Raw genomic sequence first — 20,565 nt, 5'->3', positions numbered from 1 at the left:
CCTCAGTCTTGTGTGGAGCCAGATACTTTATTCATCACTTGGGCGATTTGAAATTGCCATCTCCCTCCCTCCCTCCCCAGCCCTTGATTCCAAAGTGACATAAGAAGCGGTGATGCGTCTGAACTGTTTCACCTCTCACATGCCGTATGATTGCCCACAGTGGCCAAATACAAAAGATCAAGCCCTCTACTGAAGAAAACAGGTCCCATGGTTTGCTGGGTCACAAATCACTTCTTCACCAGGTGGTTGACTGCAATCATTGTGAGGCAGAGCCATCCTGTGTCCTGTGCAAGTGTTTTAAGTCACCCCATTTTCAACCCTCAAGAACACTCTGAGCCAGTACTACGCTGTCCTTGCTGTCCAGTATTGATAGCCAACCCCGTTCCCACCAGCCAGCCTGGCACACATAACCATAGGATCCCCTCTGATCATGGCTCACCATGCCTTTTCTTAAACGGCTCTTCTAGTGACATAGCCTTAAACGATGGGGTCCCCAAACGTACAGAGCTCCTCGATGGCAAGGTTGTATCTGGCGCCCTTCCCATCCTTATAGGTGCTGGTCACGATCCTCAGCCAGCCTCTCTCGCCCTGTGAGAAGTGGGATCACACGTCAGCCCATCTGCAGCCATCCCCAGCTCCCTCTGCTGCTCTCAGCACCCTGCCCCCTGCTTTCTGCCTCCATCCCTCAGGCCAACCTTGGGGGATCCAGACAACCCGCTCAGCTGCCCCTCAGCTTTCCCATGACCCCTGTTCTGAAATACCTTTTGTGAAATATTTCACTTGGTTAACGTTTAACATGAGGGCCTCTATGCCAAAAGTGAATTCATGTAACAAAACATGTCGACTCTAGACCGGCGACGACGCCACCTACTGCTACCCCCATTAGTAGTCACCTAGTAAAAAACACATTTCATCACCTGCACGTGAACCGCCTTTCCCCCATTTCCTAATAATGAATTTCTGTGTCTTACATTATTAATGGCTAAGACTAGGCCTGGCAGTTGATTTATCTCTCCTGGACTTTTGGCCCAACTCGAGTATTTTTGAAAAACCTACACAGTATTTTAGGGGAGCCCAAAAACCGTGATAGGAAAAAGAATGAGCTGGTTGTAAAGGAAGAAGGTGGCAGAGCTCCTCTCCAGCAGTGCTCACAGGGACTTCCCCAGGGCACCAGGCACCATCTGGAGACAGTTGGGTCACACTGGGATTGCGGGGAGTCACCTAGTGGGTGGAGGGGCCAGGGATGCTGCTGAACACCCAAAGTGCACAGGATGGCGGCAGCCGTGCACGACAGAGAAGGGTCTGGCCCCAAAAGCCACTGGCGAGATGGCTGAGACAGCTGGAGCAAGGAACCCTCCATCAAGGCCCCGGTTTTCAGCTAAAAGTCAACAGAACCATTCAAGCGAGAGGAGTACCAGGATGCTTTTTTCTAGGAATGACCTTAAGAAAATGCAAACCTCTTACCCATGGTTCACCCCATGAATTCCGGACAATCCAGTACTCAGTCCCATTGCTGATGCCCCACCCAGCCACGGAAATGACATGGTTTATGTAGGTGACATCCTGGTATTCGGCATAGATGCCTCCGGTGTAGTTAACCAGTCTTTCTGTTGCCATTATTCCACAGCTGAGAGCAAGCAGTTAAGGAATTACCACTTTAAGTTGAGAGAATTTACCATCATTAGAAATAATCTGCTATGGCCGGGCACAGTGGCTCACACCTGTAATCCCAGCAACTTGGGAGGCCGAGGCAGGTGGATCGCTTGAGTCCAGGAGTTCAAGACCAGCCTGGGCAAGATGGCAAAACCCCCACCTCTACAAAAAATACAAAAATTAGCTGGGTGTGGTGGTGTGCGCCAGTAATCCCAGCTATTCGGTGGAGGGGGCTAAGGCAGGAGGATCGCTTGAGCCTGGACGGTCAAGGCTACAGTGAGCCAAGATCACACCACTGCACTCCAGCCTGGGTGACAGAGTGAGACTTTGTTTAAAAAAATAATAATAATAAAAATTAATAAAAATAAAAAAACAAACTCTGATATGACGAAAAAGTTATGTAAACCCAACTCAGATAATGTATATCCGACGGTTCTAGAGAAACTTCTGTTATTCACATAGTGAATGAAACTATGTGAAACTGCCCCCAACACACTGCCCTCAGTCCAGCTTGGGGGAGCGCCCCACCCGCATTCTGCACAGCCGTCCACACGGCAGACTTGCCATCAGCTCAGCTTTACCTCTGAGAAAACGGAAGCTCTTAGAGGGGAAATGATGTGGCTGTCTCGAGCCTACTGAATACAACCGGCCAGAAGGAAAGCGGCAAAGGACGGAAACACGTGCACCTGCATGAGCCCACACTGGCGCTGTCACCCGCGGATCTCTCCTCACCCGTGGACCTCTCCTCACCCGTGGACCTCTCGTCACCTGCAAACCTCTCCTCACCCACGGACCTCTCCTCACCCGCGGACCTCTCCTCACCTGATGGGACCATTTGCATAGATTTCTGCCATCATCTTCTCCCTCCCAGAGAGGGAGCCGTAGTCTCCCACTCTCCAGAGGGTGTAGTTCCGGATGGCGTGGCAGTCTTTGAATTCATTGCATGTCCCACATTGGTTGAACTTGTCACACTCTGGGGGAGAGCAAGAAAAGTCAGCATGAGGCCGTCTCCTCATTAACCCACCGACAAGCCCGCCAAGCCCACTCTCCACGCTCCTCATGCAGCCTACCACTGAGCAGCTAAGAACAGAAATCATCTTGCCATTGGGTGCTGCTTAATGACGCTCTTCTTTCAGCTGCCGGGGAGTTATGAAAAGCCCTTTCCCAGGCTTTGGCAGAGAATGAAAGAGACAGGCATTAATTAGCACATAGTAGGCACCCAGGAGTTCGCCTTTTTCTGTCTAATGGCTGGAGAAGAAGGACCTTTCCACAATACTTTCTGGCTGAAAATGGAGCATAATCAAATGATTGGCACTTAATAAAATGTCTCTATTGCTGGCTGGTGAATAAAGAGGCCAATACGTTGAGTAACAACAGAAAAGCATTTTCTTCTGTGCCCACGCTGAGGGTACAGAAAAAAAAAAAATTCTGGTTATTTCGACCTAAGAGGTTATCAAGAATTAGGCTTAAAAAAATAAAATAAAATAAAGAGGGCCAGGCACCTGCAATCCCAGTACTTTGTGAGGCCGAGGTGGGTGGATCACCTGAGGTCAGGAGTTCGAGGCCAGCCTGGCCAACATGGTGAAACCCTGTCTCTTCTAAAAGTACAAAAATTAGCCAGCCGTGGTGGTGGTGCATGACTGTCATTCCAGCTACTCGGGAGGCTAAGGCAGGAGAATTGCTTGAACCCAGGAGGTGGAGGTTGCAGTGAGCCTGGATTGCGCCACTGCACTCCAGCCTGGGCGACAAGAGCGAGACTCTGTCTCTAAAAAAAAAAAAAGGAAAGGAAGAGGACAGGGGTGGTGGCTCACACCTGTAATCCCAGCACTTTGGGAGGCCAAGGCAGGAGGATGGCTTGAGGCCAGGAGTCTGAGACCAGCCTGGACAACAGAGCGAGACCCTATCTCTACAGAAAAAAAAATTTTTAATTAATTAAAAAAAAAGAAGAAAATAAAAAGTACAGCTCTTGGTTTGCAAGCTCAGAGTCGCTGTGTTCCCACTTTTCACTCCATCCACACAGCGGCCGTCGGCCTGCCATTCGCTGCTTTGGTGTGACCTGTCATAGTTACCAGTCTGTCCGATTCTTCCCCCAGGAACATGAGCACCTTGAGGCTCGGACACTGGTTCAATTTGTCCCTTGCACACCAAGGGCCCAGTGCCCAGTACTACGGGAAAATGGTGGATTTGTGGCCACATTTTGCTAACACTACAAAGACAAGACCATTTATCGCAATCAGTTTTTTTTTTTTTTTTTTTTTTTTTTTGAGACTGAGTCTCACTCTGTCACCCAGGCTGGAGTTCAGTGGTATGATCCTGGCTTACTGCAAGCTCCACCTCCTGGGTTCAAGTGATTCTCCTGCCTCAGCCTCCTAAGTAGCTGGGATTACAAGCACACGCCACCACGCTCGGCTAATTTTTGTATTTTTAGTAGGGACAGGATTTCACCATGTTGGCCAGGCTGGTCTCGAACTCCTGGTCTTAAGTGATCCGCCCACCTCAGCCTCCCAAAGCTCTGGGATTACAGGTGTGAGCCACCGCGGTCACCAGTCACACAATCACGTTTCTGATGAGCTCCATCTGCTCCTGTCAGGCTGGGTGGGGTCGAGGGGCCTGGCCTCGGCTGGGTGAGAACAGTTGGGGGTGGAGTGGGGTGGGCGTGGCCCTGGAGACCACCTGATACCCGCTTCCTGCTTCAGAGCCGTCTGACCGCCTTCCCTCTGTGCCTTCATCTGTCCCCCTTCTCAAAGGACTCAGTCAGTCCAGGAGAATTCTTTCTGGCTGAACAATAAGGCCTGAGAGGCAAGGCAAGGGAGCCCCGTTGGCAGAGGGTGGTGCCCAGAGGACCTTGTGCCACGTCAGAGTGCACAGGGCGCTGGGGCCAGCCTATATAGCCTGGGGCAGGGGGGAAACAGCAAAGCAAGCAGCAGCTGTTGGCCTTTCCCAGCTCTCTGCTCTGACTGTGAGGGAGATCTGAGTCAGGTGGCTTAAAACTACCAATTATGGCCGGGCGCAGTGGCTCATGCCTATAATCCCAGCACTTTGGGAGGCCGAGGTGGGCGGATCACCTGAGGTCGGGAGTTTGAGACCAGCCTGACCAACATGGAGAAACCCCGTCTCTACTAAAAAATACAAAATTAGCCAGGTGTGGTGGCACATGCCTGTAATCCCAGCTACTCGGGAGGCTGAGGCAGGAGAATCACTCAAACCCGGGAGGCTGAGTTTGCAGTGAGCAGAGATCGTGCCATTGCACTCCAGCCTGGGCAACAAGAGCGAAACTCCATCTCAAAAACAAACAAAACCTACCAATTACGGGATTAGGGTCTGGGCTTTCCTTTCCTTCTGTTTCCAACGGGAGCAGCCTGAAAGGAATGCCAGCTACAGGGATTCCAGGCTAGCTTGGGTCTGCTCATCCACACAGCACCCCCTTGGCCGCAGACACACCTGAATGTGGGGGACCTGGGCCCTGGGTCGCCAGAACAGGAACCAAGCCAATGGCTGCTTCCAGCTTGGGGCAGCACCTCCCCACCTGCTCTCCACCAAAGCTCCTGGAAAATGAACTCTCCCTCCACAAAGCCCCCTACACCTCACCCCTAAAAAGGCCCAAAAAGCCACCAACATGCCAGCATGTCAGAACCCAAACACCATATCCAGGCCCAGCCAAAGGGGCACAGGAGCAAGACACTTCCACAAGGCTGGAGACATGGGGACAGGAATTTTTTTTGAGACGTAGTCGTGCTCTGTCACCCAGGCTAGAGTGCAGTGGCGCGATCTTGGCTCACTGCAACCGCTGCCTCCCGGGTCAAGCGATGCTCCTGCCTCAGCTGCCTGAATAGCTGGGATTACAGGCATGCACCACCATACCCGGCTAATTTTTGTGTTTTTAGTAGGGAAAGGATTTCACCGTGTTGGCCAGGCTAGTCTTGAACTTCTGACCTCAAGTGATCTGCCTGTCTTGGCTTCCCAAAGTGCTGAGATTACAGGCGTGAGCCACCGCGCATGGCCAAGGATGCTCTTCAGCCCACTCCTGCACCAGGCTTTTTCGCTGACCTTCTCAGCAGGGACTACGGGGTCCAGTTTTCTGGTCCCCAGCCCAAGCAGGTGCACGGTAGCAGAGGGGCTTCTGCAGGGAGAGGCTGGAGCAGGTGCTGTGAACACTGCCCCTCACGGTCAAGAGCATCATCGCCCCTGGGGGCTGCAACCTCTGCCCTCCCGCAGCTCCCCAGCCACCAGCCAATGTGAGGAGCGCGGGATTGGGCTGGGCCCTCAGCCACGAGTCCCCGTGGAAGATGGCGTAGAGGGCGGGAGGGTGGGGTGGGCGCGTGGGCAGCAGCCTACCCTGGTCCTTGGCCTGGTAGTTGTTGCAGGTCTCGTCAGGGATGCCGTGTCGGTGGGCATAGTCCCACACGGGCAGGTCATTGCCCCCTTCACAGGAGCCAGCGTTAGCACAGTCGAGGACGTGCTGCACGGACAGGAGGGTGGAGGGCCACGCTCCCTTCCTCTTGATGTTGATCCGATCTGCAACAGTCAGCACCTGCCTGTCAGCACTCAGCCGCCCTCCACCTACTTCCCCAAATGGGCCTGGATGCCTGGGGTGGGATGCAGGCTCTGCCCAGCCTGGCCTGCCTTCGGCTCTGCCCAGCTGCCTGTGTCTCCCTCTCCCTGCTGACCTCTTCACGGAGGTCTCTGCTCAGACGTCACTCTGCAGAGAGTGCCCTGGCCTTCTTTGGGCACTGTCCTGTCTGCCACACCTCCTACTACAAATGCCACGACAGCAGGGCCAGGGCCAGGCAGTCACCAGCCTCTGGCCCTGCAGACACCAGAGAAGTGCCTGCTGAATGTAGGGCTGAATGGACAGAGACTCTGCCACCCGTGCCAAGTGGGCCACGCCCCAAAGCCAGCCAGGAGAAACCGTCCCTGCCCTCGTGGACGGGGGGCCAAAGCGTCAGCTCTGTAAATGAGTATAGCCCAGGGAGCTGCATGAGCCCCAGTGAGGGGCCAGATGCAGTACCAAGGGCTGGGGAAGGCCAGCAGGGACCCAGCTCTGAAGGCACAGGGGGATGCAGAGGGCTCCCAGTGGCTGGCTGACTATGCCCTCACTGCCCAGGTGCCTGGGCTCTGAATCCCAAGGTGCAGCCAAGGACAGGAGAGGTTGGTCACCAAGGGACCTGCTTCCCTTCTCATGCACAAATGCAATAAAACAGATCCTACAAGGAAACCCAGGCCCTCATTCAGGGTCATCTCACTCTCTGCCCTCCCAGGACAATGACTTCACAGCCACACACCCCTGCACCTGCCTCAGGCCTCATCTCCTGACCCTACCTCCAAGTCAGAACCCTTCTGGCAGCCTCACCTGTCCCTCCCCCAGGGCACAGTGAGCAGGGGGTTCCTCTGCCCATTGGCAGCCCCCTCTGGGCCTGCACATCCCCTCCATCTCCTGTTACCTTCCAGACTTTCCCACACTGCCCCACAGTCTGCTCTTCCACCTGGCCTCCTCCCGGTCGCCCAGCCAGGGGCCTTCTGGAACTGGCCCTGCTCTGGTGACTTTGCTTCACACATCACTGAAAAGTCCCAAAGCGGACCTCCATCCTGCCGCCACCCAGCCTGCCCATGCTCTGCACCCCAAACGCTCTTCCTGGAGCAGCCAGTGGCTGGTTTGTCCCCTCCCACCCGACCAAGCCACCTTAGGTTCCATCCTGTTTCCTTCCAAGGACTTGGCTCCCTCCAGCTCTCCTCCTCCCCTCCCCCTTGTCAGCCACGCCCCCTCTAAGCGGATCTGCACACCTCAGACTTGCCTTTCTCACAACACCAGCGTGAGCCCCCAGCCCCTCCCACTCCCTGTCATGGTTTTCTGCTTTACTCAATGGTTTGAGACAGTGCCCTGACCTCTACTGCCCCGCTCCTCTTCAGCCCTTTCTCTCTTGCTAATGGCCACTTCTCCGTCATCCGAGCCGACCACTCTCCGGCAACAGTCAGCACAGTGGTCGCTCCATCCTTCTGGAAGTACCTCCTGCCTGGGCTTCTGGGGTTCCACTTGGCAGTGCAGGGTATCCCATGGCCTGCCCGGAGTCCTTCCCTTCTCTGCCCAACCCAACCTGGCGACAGCAGTCCTGGCCCAGAGGCAGAGCTCGGATGGATGAGCAGTTTCAGTTCTCGCCTCTCCGTCCACGCCTGCCTGAAGCATCTGGACCCGGCCTAACCAGCTCACTGAGGTGTGCACAAGCTTTTCCCATGGCCAGACTCAATCCTTCATCCCACCAGCCCCATCCAGCAATGGGCTTATTACTCACACCCAAATGTGGGCTGACACAAGTGTCCTGAATACGTTTAACGCAGACCAGGCCAAGCTAGGGTGTGCAGGAAGTTGGGTGTGTCAAATGCATTCTCCACTTACGGCGTTTTCAACTTATGATGGGGTTGTCGGGACATGACCCCACTGTTAAGTCAAGGAGCATCTGTAACCGTGCAAAGCATACAGTGCCAAGAAGAAAAATAAAATGGGGAGATAATTCAGGAAGTGGGGTGTCATATGCATACGGTGGCTGAGGAAGACCCCGCTGAGGTGACATCCATAGGAGGGAGGGACCTCAGGGAGAGAGGAGGTGCCTGGCGGGAGAAGCTACCACCCCGCTCCACCCTCGGTAGGAGCAGGGGAGCAGGGAGCTCCTGGGAGGGAGCCCGATGGTGAAGGCTCTTGAAGACCAGAGGGTTCTGTCTTTTATCTGAGTGCCATCCTGAGAGGGTTTCAAGCCAAAGAACATGATCTGATGGGTTTTCACAGGCTCACTGTGGCCAGAGGGGCAGAGGCCAGGAGACCAGTGAGGGCAGTTGGCAGCGGGGTGGTGTGGTTACACCTGGAGGAGGAGGTGGGCGGTGCGTGATTTCTGCATCTGCTTCAAAGGTAGAACCGACAAGACTTGTGGGTGGATTATATGAGGCACAGAAAACAGAGGAGTCGTGTGCCAGTCCAGGCTTTTGCCTGCATAGCCGGAAGGACAGCCAGGGAGGACTGGGGAAGAAATGGGCTCTCGGGTCACAGCGGTGGAAGGAGCCATCCAGACCTCAAGGTCTGAGGCTGGAGGCGTCAGGTGCCTGGGCCAGCGGGCAAGTGGGCAGGCAGAAGAAAAAGTGAGTTCAGGTGAAGAGTTGGTCCTAGGGTAGCTGACACTCAGAACTCTGAGGAGACAGCTGTGGAGAGGGGAAGGATGGGCCAGGGAGGTGCAGGCAGGGAGTGTGGTGCAGGAGAGGGAAGCATCCTGGGGAGACGTGATCAGGAGAATGCTTCACAGTGGGCCCCAGGTAGCTGTGGCAAGAACAGTGCTGGTGGAGTGGCAGAGGTGGGACTGAGGCTGGAGTGGGTTCAAGGGTAGAGAAGAGGAAGTAGAGGGACTCCAGATACTTCCCTAGGGAGCCAGCAATTGGGGCGGGGTGGGACCGGGGGCTTTGTGTTCCTTTGTTCCAGGTGGGAGAGCTTATCTGAGTGGGAAGGGATGGGCTCAGTGAGGGGTCAAGCCATTTGATCCTAGGGGAGAGGAGGGAAGACAAATGGAGGACCTGCCGCCTTGGCTGGCAGATGGCCAGGGCCCCGTGGAAGTCCCCTTCTGGTGGCTTCTATTCCTCAGTGAGAGGACGCAAGGGCCTGGGTCTGGGTGCACTGAGAAGGAGGTTTCAGGAGAAAGTGGGGTGAAGCAGTCATCCGCCCAGAGAGAGAGTCCCCTGGGGAAATGCGGCAGGGCTGACCCCTAGCCAGGGTCCCACACCCACCTGAAAGCCATCTCCTTCCTACCTGCAGTCCTTCGCAGACGCACATCTTGTCACCTGACTCCCTCTCAAAGAGTTCAAGGCTTCCCACAGGCCCCTGGTGATCTTTCTATCCTCCCCTCACCCTCACCACCCCCCAAAGCCTCTTTCACTTCCTCAGCAGGTGCCAGGCCTGGGCACTTCCCCTGGACTCTGCCCAGTCCTCTGCCTCTAGCCCTCTAGCTGGGCTGCCTCTAGCCCCACCCACACCCTGCAGCCCGCCCAAGGTCTCCCAGACCTTCCAGCTCCATCCACATCAAAGGGGACTTTGAGCGGTCAGAAGTGTGTTCCAGCCCCCGGGGGAGGTGCCACAGATGCCGCAGCTTCAGTTTGCTGGCTCCGGGGTCCAGACCCTACCCCCAGAGCGAGAACCCCTCATTCACAAGACAGAGCCCATCAGACATCCTGGCACAAAGCCCAGGCTTCCGGGCTCAAATCTCAGCTGTCACTCACACTACGCTCAAGCCTCCCAATCTCTCTGCAAAAAGCTTGTTTCCTCATCTGCAAACTGAAAGCAATCATGGCATTGAGGAGGCGTCAGTGAGATGGAGCACACACAAGCGCGTGTCCCCCAGCCTTGGCCCACAGCGGCAGCCACACTGGAGTCGATCTTTTTCACATGGGTGTACAGCAGGCCTGGCCCATGAGGACCAAGGCCAGCAAGGAGGCAGCAGCACTACAGCGCTCATGGGCCAAACTCCCAGCCCACGCAAGTCCCATCTCCAGGGGAAATCCAGGCTCCTGGACCCTGTGCTGTGACTGGAGAGGGGATAGCAGAGTCCCTCCCAAATGCTGTGGGGTGGGCCTGGGGCTGGTTTGCAGCTGTCTCTTCTCCTGCCTTCTCTCCCAAAGCAGGGCGCAGCAGCCTCGTTGATAGGGTGGGCCTCAGCTTCCGCTTCCTCTTTGCTGAGAGCCTTCCTACCCCACTGCAGCCAAAAGCCTAAGATAGAAACCCACCAGACTGGGGGTAGTGACCAGGTTAGGCCATGGGCTGTAGCCAACAAGCCTCACCCAATATTCCAAGCCCAGGACAGGTTTTCATCTGTGCTGAGAAGTAGTTTACTTCTGTGTCCTCAAATACAGCCTGGGGACTCTGATTTTGCATTTCTGTTTCTATCCCAATGGCTGAGGTCACAAGCTTTGGGGGAAGAGAGGGCACCTGGCAGTCACTTGTCACTGGGCTTCAGTCCTAGTCCTGCCTATCGCCCAAAGGCCCCAGAATGACCCAGCTTGGGTCACCTCAGCAGAGGGCAAAGGCCTGCGCCCCTCGGCCTTAGCCCCCCAGCCCAGGCTGACCTGGCCTTGAATCACAGGCCCCTGGAATCGCGGGCTGAGCTGCCTGGGCTGATAAAGAGGCAGCCAGAATGGGCTTTCCTGGCCCACAGTCAAAGGGCGGCCACTCACCCGCCATAGCGCTGGTGCTGGCGTGAGCCCAGCAGGAGCCGCAGTATTGGGGGATGTGCTGGTTCCGGGTGATGCTGGCATAGTTGACACCATTCACGTTCCGCCAGTCCCAGCTCTTGGGCAGATCCGCTGGGGACAGGTACTCATGAGGCCGGGGGTATGTGCTGAGAAGAGACCATTCCTACCCAGATCAGTGCTGGGGCCCCGGGGGGCCATGAGCCCAGGAAGCCCTGGGTAGGGCCCTCCCGCCCTTCCCAACACCTGAGGGCATGGAAGTGAGGCCACAGTCACCAGAGGTGAGCCAGGTGTGGGCCCACCTCACACTAGGAGGCCCCAGCGCTCTCAGAATGTGAAGGAGGCAGGGCACCCCCGAAAGGAGGGAATCGGGGTGCTCCCCCAGCCATGCCACGCCATGAGGGCTACCCCCAGAGGCCGAGGAGGTGGGGCTGGCCTGACTTTCTGGCCAGGTGGGGCTTGTCCAACCCCACAAACATCAGGGCTCACCCTGGATGTGGAAGAGAAGGAGCGACCCCCAAAATGAAGCGGCTGGATCTGACCTTCCAAGGCCTGGTGGCGAGGCCCCCAGGAGGCAGAGCGCGCATCTGGCCCAGGAGATGGGCCTCCCGTCCCCCCAAGGCTGCCTCCCCGCCGGCGCCCACCTGCGCCCCAGCGGAGCCAACCAGTCCCCCCGCAGAGGCCGGTAGCAGGTCTGTCCCGGGCGGAAGTAGAGGCCGCCCTGCGCCGCGCCTGTCAGCAGCACGAGCAGCAGCAGCGGTCGCCACCCTGGCCCGCGCCTCGCCATGGCCCCACGCCGGCTCCTGGGTCCTGCTCCGGATCCCGCTCCGAGTCCCAGATCCCTCGCCGGCTCCCGCTCTGATCCCGACCTCGGCCTCGGCCCCGCACCCGGCCGACCCCGCACTTTGGGCCCCTGCCCCTCCCGGCCCTTAAGGCTGCGGCGGCCGGGCCGGGACACTCCCCCGGGGCGGGGCTGTCCCATCGCGGCTCCTGCCCCGCCTGGTGACCCCTGTCCGCCCCGCCCGGCGCCGCGCCCCGCTCCCTCCCTGGCTCCGGGGTGCCTGAACTCGCGGGCCAGGCGCGAGGTCACCGGGCAGACCCCAGGCCGGACCCCGCCGCCGGCCGCCGCGGGCTAGTGACCGCCCTGAGCGCTGGACTGTCCAACTGGACCTCTTTGCCGGGGTTCCTGGCTTTGGGGTGGGGGGCCGCAGGCTCATGGGACCCCTTGACCCTGCGTTCCTGGGGCCCTGAGCCCTGGAGAGAGGCCCCAGCTTCACATCTGGGCTCAGGCCTCCCCTAGGAAGGCACCCGGGGATGCGGCCACCGCCCCCACAGAAGGGTGCCAGCACCTGGCTTTCTAAACCCCTTTTCCCAAAGGCCCAGGCCCTTTCGGAGGGACGGTTCCCTTTTGCAGAGAAAGAAGGAGGGATCTTTCTAGAAGATGCCCCAAAGGAAAATTCCACTTGGCGCATGCATCAGGAGTTCTACAGTGTGACTTCCAAAGATGTCTGAAAAGGTTTTCTGCTAACAAAACTCTTCTTAGTCAAATGAGGAACCAAAAGCAGAAGTGGCCCCCCAGGACGTGGTTTTGTAACTAGAGGAGGGCTTCTCGCTCCCTGCGGCCCCTCTGAGTGCTTGTCATGGCCTTCGGGCCCACACCATGGCCTCCTTCTCTGGTAAGAACAGGGTCCGGCATTGTGGGCTTGGGCCTGACAGGCCCTTGCTGGGGGCCCTTGGCACAGGGCCCTCAGATGAGCTTGCCCAACTCTCTTCATACTCAGTGGCACCACATTCCGAGGGTGCCACGTGGGCAAGGGGAAGTCACAGCAGCTGCCTCCTGACTTCCAGCAGCTTCCATGACCATTCCCGGAAGCACTGAGGTGGCCATGGAATCCCGTATGACTGTCTGAGCGGAGAGCAAGGCTGGAGAGCTGCTTCGTCAGCCCAGAAGTTTCGGTCCTTGTTCTCCAAAAAGTGGTCACTGAGGCAAAGTGTGGACCCGGGGCTCTATCTACTGACGTGTCTATTTGTTTGGCAAGTTGCTCATGGAAACCATTAGTGTCCATCAGTCATCAGAAGGCGGGGTGGCGTGGCCATCCTGAGAGAAGCCCCCCAAGGCTGAGCTGGCGGTGGGGGTGGAAGCCAGGCCTCCCAACCTCTGGGCATAAAAGGAGTGGAAAGAGAATTGCCAATAGGGGGCTTTCTTCCCCTCATGTCAACTCTCTGGCCTCCCTGACTACAGGAGCTGGGTCCTTGTGAGGAAGAAATCCAGACACAGCTGCCCCTGCCGGGTCATCAGGTGGCATCTACCAAAGTGGCCGGTTTTTGGCCTCTTCTAAAGAAAAAGCTAAGAACTCACAAAATTTTGCGGGAAGAGACATTGTGCCCCTCCCTCCAAGTACCCATAGACTGTTATGATCCAGGTGCTATGAAGTCCAATAGCACATTCTACAGCCTGAGGAACAAGCCTGGAGACGGGAGGGCCCCTTGTGCTTGGCCTCTGATGCCTGAGCTGTGATGTCCTGGGCCCTCATCCCTGAATCTGGGTGAAAAGGCACCCAAGGTGTAAGCTTCTCTTTCCTGTAGCATGGGGAGAGCTGGGGTGCTCCGAAGATGCTCCGAGACTCTCCCAGCAGGTCCAGCGCATGTACAAGGTATCAAGACAGGCAGGTCCAGCAAGGCAGGCACACGGACCCCTGCAGTCACATGGCGCCCCAAGTCCTGAAGTGTAATGCACAGCTGAACAAGGGCCTCTCCAGGTTCACTGTGCCCTGGGCCCCGCAAATTATGTAGCTGGGTCTGATGACAGCAGCCGCACCTGCTCCATCACAAGTCCTGTACATCACCTGCTTTCAGCCCAGAGCCTCTGGCAAATCAAACTCACAAACAAGGGGTAGGAGGAGGGGTGAGACAGTCAGGGAGGGAATAAACATTCACAGTTCTGCTCCCGACTATGCTGGCACAAGGCTTAGTTTATCTGGGGAGTTCCAAAGAGGAGACTCTCCGGATTTACCCTATTGAAAGTTGGTTAAAGGGAAGGATATTTTTAGGCTGGTAACAAAAAGGACGTCCAAAGTTGACAAGTTGTGGCCCTTGGGTTTCCCTAACATAGAAGCAATTCAAGATCAGAATCCGATGGAAGAACAGGGCAGGAAGAGAGGCAGGGAGTCCATCCATTTGAAATCATCACCTCCCCTCCCCTCCCCCCCTTCCCCTTTTTCTCTTTTTCTTTTTCTTTTTCTTTTTGTTACAGTCTCGCTCTGTTGCCTGGGTGAGTGCAATGGAGCAATCTCGGCTCACTACAACCTCCGCCTCCTGGGTTCACGCGATTCTCCTGCCTCAGCCTCCCGAGTAGCTGGGATTACAGGCGCACACCACCACACCTGGCTAACTTTTTGTATTTTTAGTAGAGACGGGGTTTCACTATGTTGACCAGACTGGTCTTGAGCTCCTGACCTTGAGATCCTCCCGCCTTGGCCTCCCAAAGTGCTGGGATTACAGGTGTGAGCCACCGCGCCCGGCCTAAAATCATTTTCAACCCAAGAAGGAAGGAAGGGGCCTGATGAGACTTACCTCTTCAGTGCCTTCTGATGGGTCCAACACAGCAAACCAAGCAGAGACAGGGTTCCTCATCTCTGAACCTGGTCCTGGTCGAGTGGATGAATGCGTGGCTGCCACACTGCTCCGAGAAGCTGGTGGGCTGTGTCACTTTGGGGGTTACTAAAATTGTGCAGCAGAGGATCCTAAATAGGTTGGGTTTTTTTGGTTTTGGGGTTTTTGTTTGTTGTTTTTGTTTTCCCCTTAACTTGATGCAAGATCTTAAACATGTTCCTTGTGGGGGCGGGGCTGGCGATGGCCACAAACCCTCCAAACTCAAATTCCAGTGCTGCTATTAGTGAAGGATGTTTAGCCGGAGGAGTTCTCTGAAGGGCACGCAGATAAAGCCGGGAGGTGTCTGGGACTGGAAGAAGAGGAGGAGCACATTGGGAACCTGATAGACAGGCCACCCCAGCCGTTTCTTGCTGGGAACTGCTTGCTGGGGGTTGAGTTTAGCCCCAGAGCTGTGTCTCTCTCTCTTCAAAGCAGACTCACCTGCAGAGCAGTCTGGGGACTCTTGGAAACTGGAAAGGTGTGTTTCCTCCTGAGTTGGCTGCAGGTGCCTGCAAGGTGGTTTTGTGGATACCGACTCATCTTCTCATCTGGGCCGGGATCCGAGGAGGCTTGGGGCAGGGCACTTGGACCTTCCTACCTCTGAGGCCCTACTTGCCTAAGCATTGCTTCTAGCAGCCCTTTATAAGCAGCTGTGTGCCGCCACCTTCCAGCTTGGGGGCAGAATTGAGTAGGTAGTTAGAGCGAGGCATCTCCCCTGAAACCACTTTGCCTGGAAAGCTGGGCACCTGTCCTGGGTTTTCCTCCCTGGAGGTAACGGAGTCATTCCTGCTCCCAGTGGTGCTTGAGGGCAGAGGGCTGAGCCAACGACATTCTAGAGGGCTCTGCAGCCCCATTTGATCCTTTGCACAACGCTGTGGGTGGGGGTGGGGGTGGGGGTGGGGAGGCAGATGCTATTACTCCATTCTACTGGTGAAAAGACTGAGCCTCTGGAGATGTCAGGAAACCTGCGCTCAGCATGAGGCTCCTGGGTGGCAGGTTCGAATCCAGTCCCCCCCTTTTTTTTTTTTTTAACCCTATGAATTCTCCTCGAAAACACATGATCCAAGGCCACAGACACAAAAGCTTATTCATTTCTAAAAATAAGGCTGAGTTTTCTCCTCATTATGATAAAGATCAGCACTCAGGCCAGGGCTGGCCCACCTTCCCAACCTGGCGGAGGAGAACACAGATGAGTTTTAACTGACTGTGGAATGGCCTCGAAATCCTTTTTCTCCTTCTCCCTTTGTGCCATATTGTCTGGCTCCCACCCCGGCAAGCTGCAGATATTTCCTATTATTCCACATTCCTGAGTTTAGCCACATCCTGGATACCGGCATTTGTTTGGGTGGATGCCGACAATGCTCGCTAGGCTAGGCTGGTTTTGCAGGGCACAACGGTTCCCTCACTGGCTACAGGAGTTGCTCTTGATCCACTTGGTCAACGGGTCAGAGGCACTCGCGAACAGCCAGATATCTCTGCAGTGAGGGTCTTCAGATAGGGTGGGTCAGGTTTGCAATCTACCATGCCACTGTCCCCAGGCACCACCATGCGTCACATCCTGGCCTGGTTGTGTTATGGGAAAGGGGATCCCAACCCAGACCCCAAGAGAGGGTTCTTGGACCTCATGCAAGAAGGAATTCAGGGAAAGTCCATAAAGTGAAAGCAAGTTTATTAAGAAAGCAAAGGAATAAAAGAATGGCTACTCCACAGGCAGAGCAGCAGCATGAGAAGCTCAGCTATTTATACTTACTGTTACTTCTTGAGTATACACTAAACAAGGGGTGGATTATTCATGAGTTTTTTGGAAAGGGGTGGGCAATTCCAGGAACTGAGGTTCCTCCCCTTTTTAGACCATACAGGGTAACTTCCTGATGCTGCCATGGCATCTGTAAACTGTCATGGTGCTGGTAGGAGTTTCTCTTAGCATGCTAATGCATTATAATTAGCATATAATGAGCAGTGAGGACAACCAGAGGCCACTTTCATCGCCATCTTGGATTTGGTGGGTTTTGGCTGGCTTCTGTATCACATCCTTTTATCAGCAAGGTCTTTTTTTTTTTTTTTTGTCTTGTTGTTTTGTTTTGAGACAGAGTTTCGCTGTTGTTACCCAGGCTGGAGGGCAATGGCGCAATTTTGGCTCACTGCAACTTCTGCCTCCTGGGGTCGATTCTCCTGCCTTAGCATCCCGAGTAGCTGGGATTGATTACAGGTGCCTGCTACCATGCGTGGCTCATTTTTTGGCTTTTTTTTAGTAGAGATGGGGTTTCACCATGTTGGCCAGGCTGGTCTCGAACTCCTGACCTCAGGTGTTCCACCTGCCTCAGCCTCCCAAAGTGCTGGGATTACAGGCCTGAGCCACGGCACCTGGCCTTTCAGCAAGGTCCTGGTGACCTGTACCTTGTGCTGACCTTCTATCTCTTCCTGTGACGTAGAATGCCTAACCTCCAGGGAATGCAGTCCAGTAGGTCTCAGCCTTATTTTACCCAGTCTATATTCAAGATGGAGTCGCTCTGGTTCAAACGCCTCTAACAGTTGCACAGTGACTGGTGGCGCACACTTGCTTAAGTGTGGATGTGGCTCGTTGGGCTGACATTGATGAGGGCAGCCTCATCAGCATCACCTTTGGGGCACGCCCTGTGCAGCACAGCATGTAACAGACACAGCCCACCCATGAACTCACCAGGAAGTCTTTCAAAGGGGCACTCAGTGACTATTTACCCGATTGAATTTGTTTGCCCTCTGAAGTTAGGCTGTCAGCAAATACTTGTTGAGCACCTAGTATGTGCAGGCTTCTGTTTTCTTCCCCGGGGATTCCGCAGTGAACAAAGTCCCTGTCTGCAAGGAATTATGTGTTCTGCATAAGGGAACATGTGGAAAAGTAAAATGCTCAGGAGGTAGGAAGTGCTTGGAAACAGTTAAAATGGGGAACAGGAGAGACTGGGGGCGGTCTCTGGAGAAGTCTGGTCTGGGACCATTCTTTTAGGTATCCAGTGAGTTGGGATTGAATAATGAGACAGCCATGGAAGGTGCTGGAAGGAGACTCAGCAGAAGACTGTCTGCAGAGGCCTGAGAATGTGAGTGCATTGGGTAAGTGTGTGATGCACTGGGGAAAGCCTGTGGGGAGGCCATGGACAGGTGGGCTCAGCCTCCAAGCTGCAGGGACCATGCGGGCACTCAGGCCAGCTTCACACGGCCAGCCCACCTCTCCCCTTCCCTCCTGCTTCTGCCATCTGACAGAGGTTCTGCTGGCTTCCTTCTTCATCCCCCACCTAATTTCCCTGTCTAGCGGGTTTCCCGTCCCTGTCTCATGGGGCGTGTGCATTTTGGAAGATGTGAAGGCACATATCAACCTTCCTTTTGTAAGAGGTTTGGGTTTTCTCCCGGTTGCCACTGGCTTTCCAGGAGGGCAGTGGCTGAGAGCTGATTTCTGTTTGTAAGATCCCTCTGGTGGCTGTGGGAAGGATGCTGAGTGGAGACAGCCGTGGGACAGGAAGGGCCCTGGAGGGGAGAGCCACAGGTGATGGATGAGGAATGCTGCTGGAGAGAAGGGGAGAGTAGATGCATCAGGACACCCACCTGGGAGCAGGGCTTGCAGGAAGCAGTTAGAGTGAGGAGCAGGGGACGTGAGCACCCCGGGCTCCTGGAACCTGCCTCTTGACCCCTTGAATTGTACCCCTGGATGTAGGTGTCTGAAGACCTGCAATCTATTTCTGGTTCTGCCACATTATCCTGAGACTTGAACACGTCAATTCCTCTCTGAGCCTTAGTTTCTTCTACAATGTGGTGAGAACCATCACTCAGCTCGAAGGTGGTGGTGTCATGCAGGCTACATGAGGGAGCACGTGGGAGACGGCGGCGGCAGAGAAACTGGTCAAGACCGGCAGAGTGGGAGGCTAGTGCTGCTTTCACCCTCTAAGTCCCTGGAGGGCAGGGCCCATATTTTCTACTTTTCTGAGGTCCCTCAAAACTCATACATCAGAGATTTCTTGGACAAACATTGGGCTTGAAGTAGTATATATTTTTGTTCGATTTCAGCTCCAGGTGCTGACCCATTTTATGCTTATCTCTGTTCATGCCACAGAACATCGCCTATCACTAGCTGCAACTTCGGGAGACGGGAAAGATCCAAGTGAGAAGGTTCGTGTGTCCATGTCTTCGATCTCTGCAGCAGTTCAGGGGAAGTGATGGTGGGGGGTGTGTGTGTGTGCACGCGCGTGTTTGCAGTTCAGGGGAAGTGGTGGTGTGTGTGTGTGCGTGCGCGTGTTTGCAGTTCAGGGGAAGTGGCGTGCGTGCAGTGGGGAAGTGTGTGTGTGTGTGCGTGTGCGCGCGTGTGTGTTTTGCAGTTCAGGGGAAGTGGTGGTGTGCGTGTGTCTGTGTGTGTGTGTGCGCGCGCGTGTGTTTGCAGTTCAGGGGAAGTGGTGGTGTGTGTGTGTGCGCGCGCGCGTGTTTGCAGTTCAGGGGAAGTGGTGGTGTGTGTGTGTGTGCGCGCGTGCGTGTTTGCAGTTCAGGGGAAGTGATGGTGGTGTGTCTGTGTGTGTGTGCGCGCGTGTGTGTTTGCAGTTCAGGTGTGTGTGTGTGTGCGCGCGTGCGTGTTTGCAGTTCAGGGGAAGTGATGGGGTGTGTGTGTGTGCGCGCGTGCATGTTTGCAGTTCAGGTGTGTCTGTGTGTGTGTGCGCGCGTGCGTGTTTGCAGTTCAGGGGAAGTGATGGGTGTGTGTGTGCGCGTGCGTGTTTGCAGTTCAGGTGTGTCTGTGTGTATGCGCGCGTGCGTGTTTGCAGTTCAGGGGAAGTGATGGTGTGTGTGCGCGCGTGCGTGTTTGCAGTTCAGGGGAAGTGATGGTGTGTGTGCACGCGTGCGTGTTTTCTCTTGTACATCAGAGGCGCCGCAGCCTGCGTGCGGTTCACCAGTGCACCCAGAGAGACAGCAAGGTGTTTCCAGCCTCTGGGCTTGGGGGCTGGACAGGCGTGAGGAGCAGCCAGAGTCTGCCTGGTACAGGAACCATGAGCATCTCAGCTGTGGGGGAAGAAGGTTAACACTCCTGGCTCAGCGAACACCAGCAATGTCCTCCTAGTCCCTCTCCTCTTGTAGTTAGTTATTCATCCTCCTAGAACTTTCTTTGCCAGTAAGAGAACACACACCGAGGCAGGGTACAAGAAAGTGGAGCTCAGCTCCTCTGGCGGCCTGCCCACACCCGCTGAGTCACTCATAATGGCCCCTCAGATGTCATTTTCTTGCTAAGACATTTGGAATAATTTCTGGTTCTAAATCACACGCAAACAGTATAATTCAACAATCTTCCCTGAGTTATTCAAGGAACTTCAATGCACTCAGAAGTGGAAGATCGGGGCGGATGAAATCAATGAGTTCTCTGAGTGCTCTGTTTTTCTCTGAATTCTATTTCATTTGCCAAATGGAGGGTGGGGGCAGCTCCATCTGACCCCTGGGGGATAACTCCTGGGGGAAGTCTGGAAGCAGCCGATTCAGGGTTTCTGGGTGACACTGGTTTTTCTTATCTTCCTGGTTCTATTCCTGTAACAGACCCAAGTGTCATGCAGGAAAAGGCTTGCTGCCATGGAGCCTTCTGTGGACTGCTGTGACAGGCCACTGGAAGAGAGGGTTTCAAGCTCAGGGCTGGGCTGGTCCCGGCTGGGAATCTCAGTGTTGTGGGCCATGGGCGTCCTCACCACATTTGCTGGGAGGAAGCTCCTGCCCTCCGCCCTCTGGGACAATGCTTGCTGATCTCACCTGAATGCAGTCACTGCTAACCTGCCTTGGTCACAGCCCTTTGTTGGGGGGCAGAAAACAACTTTGTCACTCATCACAGTGGCCACTGTTAGTCACTTGCTGCAGTTCAGGACTGGGGGCGGTCACCTTCACCTGGCAAAACAGACCTTGGGGTCGTGCTGGCATCTCCAGGGGCACTGTTCGCCTATGTCCTGCACAGGGCCCGCTTCTACCAGTCCGAGGGCAAGGCAGACTGTATTCCCCACCTCATTGCTGGCACTAAGTTGGCACTCAGAGGAGAGCTGTTTCCTCTGGGGAGCA

General features: G+C 55.4%; 1 protein-coding gene and 1 long non-coding RNA gene across 2 annotated transcripts; both read right to left on the bottom strand.

Annotated features, from left to right (window-relative positions):
- Nucleotides 1–6: 6 nt before the first annotated feature.
- Nucleotides 7–11,832, bottom strand: CTSZ (cathepsin Z). Its single transcript, XM_050745615.1, has 6 exons — nucleotides 11,514–11,832; nucleotides 10,855–11,018; nucleotides 5,989–6,168; nucleotides 2,476–2,626; nucleotides 1,465–1,627; nucleotides 7–588 (listed from the first exon to the last, which is right to left on the bottom strand). Exons 1-6 carry the CDS (start codon nucleotides 11,654–11,656, stop codon nucleotides 478–480), a joined length of 912 nt encoding a protein of 303 aa, XP_050601572.1. The 5' UTR covers nucleotides 11,657–11,832; the 3' UTR covers nucleotides 7–477.
- On the bottom strand, nucleotides 2,255–2,478 carry LOC126929378 (uncharacterized). Its single transcript, XR_007717162.1, has 2 exons — nucleotides 2,448–2,478; nucleotides 2,255–2,393 (listed from the first exon to the last, which is right to left on the bottom strand). It is a non-coding gene; the product is annotated as an uncharacterized LOC126929378 (long non-coding RNA).
- Nucleotides 11,833–20,565: the final 8,733 nt, after the last annotated feature.

Source organism: Macaca thibetana, chromosome 10, assembly GCF_024542745.1.
Source record: "Macaca thibetana thibetana isolate TM-01 chromosome 10, ASM2454274v1, whole genome shotgun sequence".
NCBI lineage: Eukaryota > Metazoa > Chordata > Mammalia > Primates > Cercopithecidae > Macaca > Macaca thibetana.
Note: the sequence above shows the minus strand (reverse complement) of the source record. Positions and strands in the feature narration are given on the sequence as shown.